At 31.5% G+C, this 13,256-nt stretch overlaps 1 protein-coding gene across 1 annotated transcript; it reads right to left on the bottom strand.

Moving 5' to 3' along the window:
* Window positions 1-397: 397 nt before the first annotated feature.
* LOC139489578 (ankyrin repeat domain-containing protein 54-like) lies at window positions 398-13,227 on the bottom strand. Its single transcript, XM_071276154.1, has 8 exons — window positions 13,101-13,227; window positions 9,896-10,124; window positions 8,975-9,022; window positions 5,925-6,023; window positions 5,335-5,406; window positions 4,785-4,832; window positions 2,724-2,848; window positions 398-1,250 (listed from the first exon to the last, which is right to left on the bottom strand). Exons 1-8 carry the CDS (start codon window positions 13,188-13,190, stop codon window positions 1,071-1,073), a joined length of 891 nt encoding a protein of 296 aa, XP_071132255.1. The 5' UTR covers window positions 13,191-13,227; the 3' UTR covers window positions 398-1,070.
* Window positions 13,228-13,256: the final 29 nt, after the last annotated feature.

The following is a 13,256-nucleotide window of genomic DNA, read 5'->3' as shown; positions in this document are numbered from 1 at the left end:
CTTGCTTTATGAGGCATAAAACATAAAGAAATAAATTTGGAAGGGGTATAAACAAAATTGACAAGTAACAAACTGCCCACACTAGGGACTATATTCGTGGACAACGAGAATGAAGGGACAATAACTGTGTACTCGGACCAGACAGACTGATGGAAGTAGTGCAAACCTATAGTACATATGGCTTCGTCAGTAGGGGACTTATTAAAAATGCCTATCTTTAAATAATTTCATTTTAAAAGATTCACCTGGACAAAAATCCCAAACTTTGGTCAAGCTGGTCAAGTTTAAATGTAGATCCAGATGATTAGAATGTCCCAAACTTATTTTTTTATATAAAACAGATTTTTGTTAGCCAACATCAGCAATATTTGAATTCTCAAAGAATAAGATACAAATACTGTTTTTAATAAAATTTATTGTTGCATTTTTTCACATTTCTGTGGGTACATTTCTTTCTATCCAGAAAATCAGTAATATCCAAATGTTGGACAAAAAAAATAATTTTACTTATATATATATATGTGCTAAGCAAATGCAATGCTCATGTTTTCTTAAAACCTTTTCTGAAGTTTTCAAAAATGGCAGCCACAAGCTATTAACATGTATTTACACTACTATTGTAATTAAAATCAATTGAGTATAAAATTTGACCACATTTTAACATTTGATATTATAAGACATTTGTTCATATAATTTTCTTTTCATTTATGCATTTAAAAAAAGATTCAAAAAAGATTTTAAAAACATTTTAAAAAGATTCACTTTTGTAAATCATAAACTGAATCATCCACATAATTTCGCTATATATAGATTTATTTGAATACAGATTATCTAATTTATATCACAAATAACTTATAGTTTTATGTATAGCAATAACTTCTACAACCCTGTTGTCTTTTGTGGAATATTGAAAGACAAATGAAAAAAGAAGAGACTATACACCTCCTGTCATGTTACACTGCTATTCTTTTCGATAGCCAGACTGGCAAAATTTGACAAGCGCCTCATGTCACATTACATTGCTATTCTTTTCGATAGCCAGACTGGCAAAATTTGACAAGCGCCTCATGTCACGTTACATTGCTATTCTTTTCAATAGCCAGACTAGCAAAGTTTGACAAGAGCTGGTTGACGTGATCCACGTCCTCACGAGTTGATACTTGTTTAAGTCTATCACAGAGTTCCTCTAACTGTCCAGCATTTTCTGTCTGACCAGATATATTCAGAAAAGTCTTCATCATGTCTGTTACCTAAAATTAAAGAATCACTCACTTGTTAATTGCTATCATATACATTTTTTTCTCACTTTGTAAAAGAAGACTCATGAACTTTACATAAACTGATCATTGTTTATGATTTGTAAATTTAAGAAAATGATGTCAAAGTGCAAGGGATACTGCAAGTCTTTATTAAGTCCAAATATACATTTCAAAGATACTTCAAGGCCTTGGTTTTCATGGGATTAACTTCTTGTGGTGTGTCTAATAATTTTTAAAGATTCATTTGTTTTCATTGATTTTTCGTGGAAAGTTAAATTGAATGCTATTTGTAATGTAATGAAAACAAGAATGTGTCCAAAGTACACGGATGACCCACTCGCACTATCATTTTCCATGTTCAATGGACCATGAAAATGGGTAAAAAATATAGATAGGCATTAAAATTAGAAAGATCATATCATAGGGAAAGAGAGGGACGAAAGATACCAAAGGGACAGTCAAACTCATAAATCTAAAACAAACTGACAACTCCATGGCTAAAAATGAAAAAGACAAACAGAAAAACAATAGTACACACGACACAACATAGAAAACTAAAGAATAAACAACACGAACCCCACCAAAAACTAGGGGTGATCTCAGGTGCTCCGGAAGGGTAAGCAGATCCTGCTCCACATGTGGCACCCGTCGTGTTGCTTATGTGATTACAAATCCGGTAAATAGTCTAATTCGGTAGGTCATATTCATGAAAGGGAAGGGGATAGTAGTTACGACGTAAGGAACATATCCGATATCATTTGTGAAACGGTTATTCCATAACGGTCAACCAACTCGTGATGGCGTCCGTAAAATTTACGAAGGGATGATTTCAACTTCACTGTTTGGAACTCTTGGTTTAATAGCTTCCTTGTGAGCAGCAAACCTCTATCAAGAAAATCATGATAGGAAATGCAAGCACGGGAATATCGTATCAATTGGGAGATATATACCCCGTATGCAGGTGCTGCTGGAATGTGTACTAAGTTTCAAGTTGATTAGACTTCAACTTCATCAAAAACTACCTTGATCAAAAAGTTTAACCTGAAACTCGCACTTTCATTTTCTATGTTCAGTGGACCGTGAAATTGGGGTCAAAAGTTTAATTTGTCTTTAAAATTAGAAAGATCATATCATAAGGAACATATGTACTTAGTTTCAAGTTGATTGGACTTCAGCTTCATCAAAAACAACCTTGACCAAAAACTTTAACCTGAAGCGGGACAGACGGACGAACCAACAGACGGATGGACGGACGCACAGACCAGAAAACATAATGCCCCTCTACTATCATAGGTGGGGAATAACAACGCAGTTACGTAAATTTTCAACAAAAAGACATATTTCCTATCTAGCTATTGTATTGGCTATGATTCATTATTATTGAACCTACTGCTTGCCATATTCTTTAATTCATGACAATTAATAAAGATAATTGAGATTAAAATAATTGTGTGTAATAAGTACCTCCAAAGCTTCATCTTTGACTCGCTGAGATGAGTAAGTTTTATCTTCTACAAGGAACTTTAACCTTGATTTGGCTAAAGTTATAGGAGTTCTGCCAAAGTTATCTACTGACTTTATATCTGTACCTAGAAATATAAATAATACTATAAAACCAAGTTTACATTTACAATTATAAAATATAAATGACAGTGTTTTTTCTCACAATGCATTAACAAAGAAAACAGAAAAATAAACAAGAGTCCAGATGCAACAAAATTTGACAAGGCAGAGAATTTTAATTTGTTTGAAGAAAAGTAAGGTTTAAAGTTAGTTAAGCAGAAAATAGAACGTAACCAGATGCTTCGCAGGGCGCAGCTTTTAACAACCGCAGAGGTTGAACCCTGAACGGTTGGGGCAAGTATAGACACAACATTCAAGCTGGATTCAGCTCTAAATTTGGATTGTGATTAAATAGTTGACACAGCATAGGTTTCTGACACAGAATGAATGTGGTCTAATGAACTTAAAATTTGTTTTTTTGCCTTTGAGCAATTCACTATGCTGTTGAATATTAATCCTCTCAAAAAAAATGTTTGAAGAAATTTTCTATTTATTTATGAAATCTGAAATGAGAAAAATTACACCCGCCCCCCCCATTTTTTTCACATCCCCCTTTCCCTTTTTCTAAAACTGATCTCAATTCAAATTTCTAATGGAGTTTGCAACAATAACTTCTCATTTAAATACATCATAAAATATTAAAATGTAAAATAAAGTGCTTGTTATCACTGAATGGTAAAGATTGTTTTAATTTATCAGTTGGTAGTAAAAGTGAATATTCATTGTATGTTGTATAAAACAATGATTTAAGTTGATTCAACTACTATTCTGGACAAAGAAAGATAACTCCAATTGAAAATTTCTTGCTATTGCACAATACTGTGCAATTAGATATTTCTTGCTATTGCGCAATACTGTGCAATTGAAAATTTCTTGCTATTGCACAATGCTTAATATAATAATTTTGGATCCTGATTTGAACCAACTTGAAAACTGGGCCCATAATCAAAAATCTAAGTACATTAAGCATATCAAAAAAGCCCAAGAATTAAATTTTTGTTAAAAATCAAACTTAGTTTAATTTTGGATCCTTTGGACTTTAATGTAGACCAATTTGAAAACGGGACCAAAAATTTAGAAATCTACATACACAGTTAGATTTGGCATATCAAAGAACCCCAATTATTCAACTTTTGATGAAACCAAACAAAGTTTAATTTTGGACCCTTTGGGCCCCTTATTCCTAAACTGTTGGGACCAAAACACCCAAAATCAAACCCAATCTTCCTTTATGTTCATAAATTTTGTGTTTAAATTTCATAGATTTCTATTTACTTATACTAAAGTTATGGTGCGAAAACCAAAAATAATGCTTATTTGGGCCCCTTTTTGGCCCCTAATTCCTAAACTGTTGGGACCTCAACTCCCAAAATCAATCCCAACCTTCCTTTTGTGGTCATAAACCTTGTGTTTAAATTTCATTGATTTCTATTTACTTATACTAAAGTTATTGTGCGAAAACCAAGAATAATGCTTATTTGGGCCCTTTTATGGCCCCTAATCCCTAAACTGTTGGAACCAAAACTCCCAAAATCAATCCCAACCTTCCTTTTGTGGTCATAAACCTTGTGTCAAAATTTCATAGATTTCTATTTACTTAAACTAAAGTTATAGTGCGTAAACCAAGAAAATGCTTATTTGGGCCCATTTTGGCCCCTAATTCCTAAAATGTTGGGACCAAAACTCCCAAAATCAATCCCAACCTTCCTTTTGTGGTCATAAACCTTATGTTTAAATTTCATAGATTTCTATTCATTTTCTAAAGTTAGAGTGCGAAAACTAAAAGTATTCGGACGACGACGATGACGCAGACGCCAACGTGATACCAATATACGACCAAAACATTTTCAATTTTTGCGGTCGTATTAAAACAATGTTAGCCTTATAGCACAAACAACTAAGTTATTTCAATGATTAATCACATGTACATGTATTCACATCTCTTTTTATATTTTAACATACCTGCTTTAAGCAACAGAGTAACTGTTGGCACTTTTCCAGTACAAGCAGCTGAAAGATGAAATAAATATATATATATATGATTTCAAAACAAAAAATTGTGAGATTAATCTAAAATTAATTATTTAGCAAACGGTTTCATTTTTTTTTAATTTACAATGAAAAAAAACCCAAACAATAATAATGTTTTATGGTTGTTGCTGCCTTAAAACATATGTTTTAGAACAAAATGCATGTTTAGCATCAGCTTATACTTAGTCAACAAAACCTATCATTTATATTTTGCAAGAATGCTGTAAAATTTTGATTGTAATAACTGCTGTAAAATGTAAAAGACCTTTGCACATGAATCAAGGACTTAAGGTAACATTCAGAGATTTAATGTTATAAAACACAATAAATTTCACTGGTTCACTCATTGTAAAAAATGGTCTCTTTCCTGATGGTTAATTCATTCTTTCATATGGAAGGTCTTCATGCTTAAAATCTGTCATATAGACATGTTCCTTTACTTCTTTTATTGTTTAAAATCTTAAAAGCTACAAAATGGTACCTAAATGCAATGGTGTATTTCCAAGTAGATCTTTCAGATTTGGATTGGCACCTTTGTCCAGTAATGCTTTCACTAGAAAGAAATACAATATCACAATAAATAATAAGCATAAACAAATTTCCATTCTTGAATTTTACACTAAATAAACAAGTTAATAATATATTTGAATTAAAGTGTTTCCCCCCCCCCCCCCCCCCCCCCAGTTATTCTACAATACATCTGAGGTAAATAATTTTATTTCTAAATTCTAAATTCCAAAATATTTAACAGGCTGTTATTCCAACTTGTTTTTAGTTATGGAATTTGCATATTTTCTTGTGCTTAAATTTTTTAATGAATTCCATGTTTATTCTGTATTATGATTTTTTGAGCAGCCCATAAAACTTTCCATACAATGTATTATGTATATATTCTGGTGTGCGCTGCTTACCGTTATATTTATAACCAATTCAGTGGTTAGTAATGTCATTACTAACCACTGAATTGCATTAAATCTCACTAAAAAACTCAACATTTTACCACTATGCTTGTTAATCTATCTTTATGTGAAATATACAAATGTTTATTTAAAAAAAATAATTGCATATTACCTATTTTATCATTGCCTTGAGAAGAAGAAAAGTGAAGTGCTGTTCTTTTCTTTTCATCAGCATTACAAACATCAACACCTCCTTCAAGTAACTCACTGACTGAAACAGGAAAATAGTATGAATTCTATGACTATAATTGATTTACTAAAACAATCACCATATACAAAGAAAAAAGCTTAAATATCATATGACTTTACATGTTTTTACAAAAGCTCACCTAGTGATGGTGTTTAATATGATGCTGTAAATGCATTACTGAGGATCCTGAAATTCTTTTTATTACAATTGAAATTACAGGTAGGAGACTACTAGGGTATATTAACAATGTTTTTTTTTATAAACTGTTAGGTTTACAATTTTGAGTTCCTAATAACATCTATAATACTAAAATAACGAGGTCAAATTTGTCAGCCGTCATGGGGTAAAAATGACAAATCAAAGAATTCAACTTCATATATAGCTAACATAGGACAATGGTGTTGATTAATCAAAGAGCAGATTGCTCTGAGGGATACGATTGCCGTTGTTTCATTGACACATGTATACATGTAGCTGGATAATATTATTTTCAAAACTAATTCAACTGCACATGTAAGATAGTTACAAAATAGCCAATCCCGGATAAAAGTGTATGAACAATGTAATTAGGCCTATTCTGTTTTATTTTTGTACTATCAACTATCAATTCCAAGTTTACTTTCCACAGCAGTCATCGAGACTCAGAGTGAGAGAAGGTATTTCCGTATCTTATCACCTATTTTCCTACGTTAATTCTAGGAGGAACCCCATTCCTAACTCTTTAAATATTTAATTTACTTTGGGTCAGTGATCATGACTCCTTTCCGTACACATTTATCGCTTTAAATTGTGATCGTTTTTAATATAATACGACGTTTATTGACAGAACGAGCTAATACCCGACATGTTGTTTCAGATTTCACGGAAGTTACTTTCGGAAGGGAGACAACTCGAAACGATAATATGGAAGACTCCATTTCGCCTGAAGGGGTGTTCTACGATAAGGATTACATTTATTTTAATTTAAATGATGCATATGATTTAAAATAATGCAACAACAATAACCATCAGTAGCAGACATACATAGAAAAGATCCCATGAGTTATAAATTAATTAAATGAGTGGAGAATCAAGAGCAACCATTCAATCTAAAGCCCCTTGAAGTCAAGAAAACTATACGCATGCGCATAATTTCCAAAACAAACCCTGGAGCAAGAACGTATATTAATGTTTATTAAACGACCTAGATGGTTCTCTATTGCTTTATAGAATTACAATCTCAAATACCAGTTTCATAACGGTAACATATAAGAAAAACTCCACTTCAGTTCTTATATGACAGAAATAGATTTATCGGAATTCAGAGAACTCTCGCATTTTATCAAAACTGGGAATTCCCTCTGACGTGTCTCTAAATTTATAAATACACTAAATATAAATACTGCTTAATTCTCATTTTCCGTGATGTTAAAAACACGCATATAAGTCGAGGGAATTATCAAACATGAAGATTATGAAAAGAACATTATAGGAAAGTTGTTTAAGTTCAATCCCTTTGTTTGTTTTTACCGTTTAAAGCAAGACAATCATAAGAATCTGAGATGTTCCTTAATGTTTAGAATAAAACGATTGACGTGAGGGCAATGCTCTGACCCACCGGTATAAGTCTACAGATTGCTTGAAAGCAATCGTATCCCAAAAATTACACCACTCCAGACCCTTTTGTTTTCCCAATAATTAATATTGCCAATAATTAACAAGTTCAGGGTTGAATCCGATACCGATACCAATAGTATATTCACATGTTACCTACACCTTATCTGTACGTTCCGCATCTAACAGGCGCACCACCAAAAGGTGTATTTAGGATTTGCTATATACACTGGTCATAATCACAGGGATGACATTACTAAATTTTATCATTGTCATATTGTTTCCTATTGTAGTATTTTAATCAGTATGACTTTAATAGATGACAATACGAATACTAAAAATCTGGACTTAAAATAAGGTGTACAGTTTCCATTTTGTTAGCTGGCATGAAACAAAACAGAGAAACAAAGAATTCAACTTTATTTATAACTAATACCGTATTGGACAATGCTGTTGATAAAAAATTACTCTATTCCAGGCCCTATTTTTTTTCAAATAATTAATATTACCAATAATTGATAAGTTCCAGGTCGACGGTTTCAAACAGAAAGATTTTGAAAGTAGAGAAAACTGTGCATCTTATAATCAGCATGACTTTATCAGATGACAATATCAATACTAAATATATATCCAGGCTGAAATAAGGCTTACACATAGTTATATACTTTACAGTCACGGACCAGTGATTTCACGGGTGTGATCTTGTGTCTACCTAAACATCCATGAAATAGTAATAAACTGTTAACACAGAGATATGTCTCGCATATTTGTTATTTTGATAATGCAAATGTTAAAATTAAATTAGCAATACTTTAATATATAGGTCAATGAACCATGACTGAAGGTACAGGGCTAAACAATCTCCTTGGAAATGAGATATGCCAATTCTAATACAACTGCATACCATATATCATCTGCTTTCCACTAGTGGTTCAACATATACTAGACCTAATCACAAACAAATGCATTGTTGACACATCCAACGCCTTTAACAGCATACCTATGTCTCACTTTGACTCCATCAATGCAAGTATAAAACCTCATTAAATGGTCCAGTTGTTTACACCTTTATAATAACTGAATTATTTTATACAAAACTCACAAACAGTTATATTAAGGTGTTACAGACCAGCATCAGATAAATATTTAATCACTTGGCTAAGTGACTAGTCATAAATTAAAGGTATATATATATAACGAGAATTCATATGACTTCATTTTGATCCAACTTTTATGTAGACCATCATCATACATGTACTCCAAGATGAGTTCACTCATAATATATCATTACTTGTAGCTACATGATTAGACTTTGGGTTGCACACATTAACACTAAATGCAAAACTTAACTACATCTTAATTATATTCATAATTATTACCTGTTTCAAAATCATTTTCATTAGCAGCATTTCTCAATCTTCTCTCATCTAAAAAAAAAAGTATGTATTAAAAGAAAATACTTTATATTAATTTTGTAAATCAAATCTCTTAAGATTTTTACGGAACCTCATTAGAAAAAAATGCTGTGTTACTGGTCAACTCCATGTAGTTTTTGAAAAAAGTTAAATTTAGACTAAATATATTTAAAATTAAGTTGTGTCTACCTTCATCATGTGAACATAAGGAGACACATGTACTTGTATAATGTCAAGGAGACAACCCAGCAAATTTTAATTGAATAGAATGAGATTTTGGACTAACATCAGTGAGACATTAACTTAACAACACCTAGAATCAACATATGGATTAATAATGATAGACAATTATCCATACAATGATAATATGTACTGATTCCTGAATTCATACAAGTTGTGAAATAAAGAAAAAAAATGCCTAATAATTAAAAAAAAATAAGTACAGCATCTTTTCTTCACTAGATTGTGTGTAAATGATTATTCTGTAAAGCAAATGTAGGAAACAAATGTGTACCATAGTGAAAATAAATGTTTGCAAAACAATCCTCCTGATACTCCCACCTTAACTCCATGTAGTCCTTTTACATTTTAATGATATAAAATATCAATTGTAGTAAATTAATATTTATCATACAGTCATTTAACCAAGAAAATGTGGTCAAGGAATATGCATAAAATAACTTTCAGAAATCACAGACCTTAAGATATATTTTTAATACAAGATAAACATGTATGTAATCATGGTGATGTATTATCAATCTCTTCTCCCTTCTTAAATTAAAATAGTTCACAAAAATTTGTCAAGCCATCACTCAAATATCAAGGCAAAAAAGAATAACAATAGATACTAGACTAAACTGGAGTAAGCAATTAATTAATTTATACCAAGAATATTTCTGCAATTTGTTCTTCCTGCAACCTCTTTCATTCGTCTTTTTCTGTGAACAACAGATATTTTGACCTTTCTTGCTGATGAACTTTGTTGATAATCTGGATTGTAGATTGATACAAAAGGTACTAAGCAGAGATACTGGAGACAAGCAGGGCCCTTTGGACTCCATTTTGACACATCAACCTCAGGCAGCACTGTTGCAAGACTGGATGATGGACGAATCTGAAGTTGTAAAAGTAAAATCCTCAATTTTACAATTCCATATACATGTATATATATAACAAACTAAAAGTAATAATGGTTAATTCAGTTTATTTTTAGTTTGATTAAATAAAGTTGATAAAAAAAAAATATCAGGTTTTATCTCTAATGTTCGCACTCTGACCTGCCAAAACCTCCCTTAGGAAAATACTCCTACATTGGATAGATGTATAGGGGAGGGTTGAGAAGTTCTAGAGATCTCACAAAACAGGCTTAACCACATAAAATTCGTGAAACTCTGTCTTTTGTTAGTCTTGTATGTTTTTTTCTAATTTTGGTTAATTATATGTTTTGGACCTAATGGTAACATATACTTTTGCTAAACTAGTACACGTTTTTGTTTTGGGGCCAGAAGTTGACGCCTTAGTGCAAAGATTTTGTCGCTGTGTTGAAGAACCATTGGTGGCCTAGGGTTGTTTTCTGCTCTTTGGTCAGGTTGTTGTCTCTTTGACACAAAGCCCTTTTCCAATCTCAAATTTACTACCTACTATAAAGTATATATATCTAAATATGTGTTCATGTAATTTATATGTTGCTGATAAGTTATTTTTTAAGTAAATTATGGTGTGAAAATGTTAACTTAATATGAGGCAATTACCATTATAATCCTGATGAGTTCATGCAGGTTATTGGTTCATGTTTGTTTTTTTGTTTTTTTTAATTTATCCGATAATCAATCTAATTAAAATTAAATCTCTCACTCGCTCATTTTTTAATCGAGTGAGAGATTTAATTTTTAATTAGATTGTCCGATAATTTATATAAAACAAAATGTTTCTACTACATAATAAGACAATTTCAAATGCACCTGAATAATGTATCAGAAAATTATTTTTGTAACAAGGAAGATAAATAACTCAAACTACATGTATACAAACATCTCTATTTTTGAAAATATCTCTGATATATCTTCTGATGATTTTATTGTGTGTCATGCTTTCTTGGTAGGTTAAATATAAACTTCATCAACATGTTAAAACATATATAAAGTGTCATAAAAGCATAAAGAGTAACCATTTGCTACACAATGCAGTGGCAGATTCACCGGGCTAAGATGGTACATGTATATGCCCTACCTTTGATCCCAAAAATTATTCTATCATGTTTTTCATTATTTGTATCTTTTTTTCAGCTTAAAATCATAAAAATAAATTAATCCATTGATTAACATGATTAATGTAATGTTTTCATGAACTTTGTGATAAAAAAATACCCTGAAAAAAAACAGAGTTTAGACTCTCCTTTGACTCTCAGTACACTGAATCAACTCTTCCAAATATCTCCCATCCTGCACATGCTTGAAATATTTGCCACTGGGCCTGAAGTAACCAACTATCTAACCTTCATTTTCGGTCTCACTAATTAGCGACAACAAGAATTTTAGCGACAAGAAGCGACAACAAGAATTATTTTAGCGACAACAAGCGACAAGAAACTATTTAGGCAGCAACCATTTGATTTTCTGGGGGGGGCTATGGTTTTTTTTGGAAAAAAAAGTTTGTTTCCAGTTTTTGGAGAAAAAAATAATTTGTTTTTGATTCTGAGAAAAAAAAATTGTTTGTTTCACCCCCAGCTGCCACTATATGTAATGCTAAAATTGAAAGAAAAAAATTGTTTTCGACTTGTCTCGAAAAAAATAGATTGTTTTTCGCCGTAGGCGAAAAAAAAAGTTTGTACAGAAAAAAAAACCATAGCCCCCCCCAGAAAATCAAATGGTTGCTGCCTTAGCGACAAGAAAACAATTTCTTTTAATTAAAACTAATTATTGCAATAAATATTAAAAGAATATGCAAAAGAAAATAATTTTAGCGACAAGAAAGTTAAAATTGATAGAAAAAAATGAAACATTATTTACATAATATTTTATCATCTATTATGAATAACAGCCAGTATTACGTTTAATTATTGTATTATGAGATTACTTTTCCTTGTGTTTAAGAACATGTTATTTATCTTATAATTTGTTTTTTAAAACTCTTTTCGTGCAATATATATTAAGCTCTCAAAATGAATTATTTGTGCATCATTGTCCTGAAAATATTGACACAAATTGTGAAAAACAAAGAACTGAAATCAAACAGGAGGAAAAGAAAATTGAAATGTGAATGTTTTCATCTTTTTATTTGTTTATTGCCTCATTAAACGATATTTATCATGTTTATGCATATTGATTGAAGATGAAAGGAAATTAATGACAATCTTGAGTTTTCAACAGGTGTTCACTATTTACAATGATTGTATATTCTGGCGCGTGTAATTGTATAGTCTGACGCGTGTACAAAGTTGGAGGTGTTAATTGGATGTTATTGTAGCAATAAAACAGGGGACACGCGACCATTAATCTCATTTGATGTTCCACATTGTGTGTACTGTTATTACCTTAGGGTGAAGCCACATCTAATGTTGTTCCTATCAAGAACAATGAATTATACTGTTAGAAAGGAAATAATATTTCATGTCTTGTCAATGGCGCACTTTATGGACATGGAGACTTTGTATATTTAAAAAAAAACATTAAATACAAATATCTTTATATCTAATAAAAAAAAAGAAAAATGTTTTCTTGTCGCTAAATAGTCTTCTTGTCGCTTGTTGTCGCTAAAATAATTCTTGTTGTCGCTTGTTGTCGCTTCTTGACGCTTGTTGTCGCTAATAGGGCGCTTCACGGTTAGTTCGGCCATATTGGATAGGGGGCAGATTTTTTGGAAGGAGGTGGAAATGGTATGAAAGTGTGGGAAATCCTATGTGTGTTTCCAAGCAACAGCTCTGTTTTAATGATGTTTTCCCGTATTTTTCACACCATTTTTACCTCTATTATGACCCTTCATTTTATAATAATGATTTTTATTCTCCCCCAAAAATAGGCAAAGCCTCATTATGTACAAGTCTTTTTATTAAATTAATGGGATTGTTATATTAATCTAGTTTTTTATATACTTTGTCATAAACTGGATATTCTCCTTCGGAACTTGAAGTGTCTTCCTTCAAACTGTCACTGTCAGACCCTTCGGCCTGATCATCTTGCATTTTGTTCTTTGTTTATACCGCTTATAACTCTGCAAACAAAAGCTGAAGTAAAATATTTTGTATATC

Source organism: Mytilus edulis, chromosome 9 (genome assembly GCF_963676685.1).
Source record: "Mytilus edulis chromosome 9, xbMytEdul2.2, whole genome shotgun sequence".
In the NCBI taxonomy this organism is placed as follows: domain Eukaryota; kingdom Metazoa; phylum Mollusca; class Bivalvia; order Mytilida; family Mytilidae; genus Mytilus; species Mytilus edulis.
This window is presented reverse-complemented; position numbering and strand designations above follow the sequence as displayed.

Excerpts from the sequence above, each read along its gene's own strand:
- LOC139489578 (XM_071276154.1), bottom strand. The coding sequence starts at position 13,190 with ATGCAAGATGATCAGGCCGAAGGGTCTGACAGTGACAGTTTGAAGGAA. Across the intron at positions 10,125-13,100 it reads AATATCCAGTTTATGACAAA|ATTCGTCCATCATCCAGTCT; the intron begins GTATATAAAAAA and ends TTACAACTTCAG. Across the intron at positions 4,833-5,334 it reads AAATACACCATTGCATTTAG|CTGCTTGTACTGGAAAAGTG; the intron begins GTACCATTTTGT and ends TTCATCTTTCAG.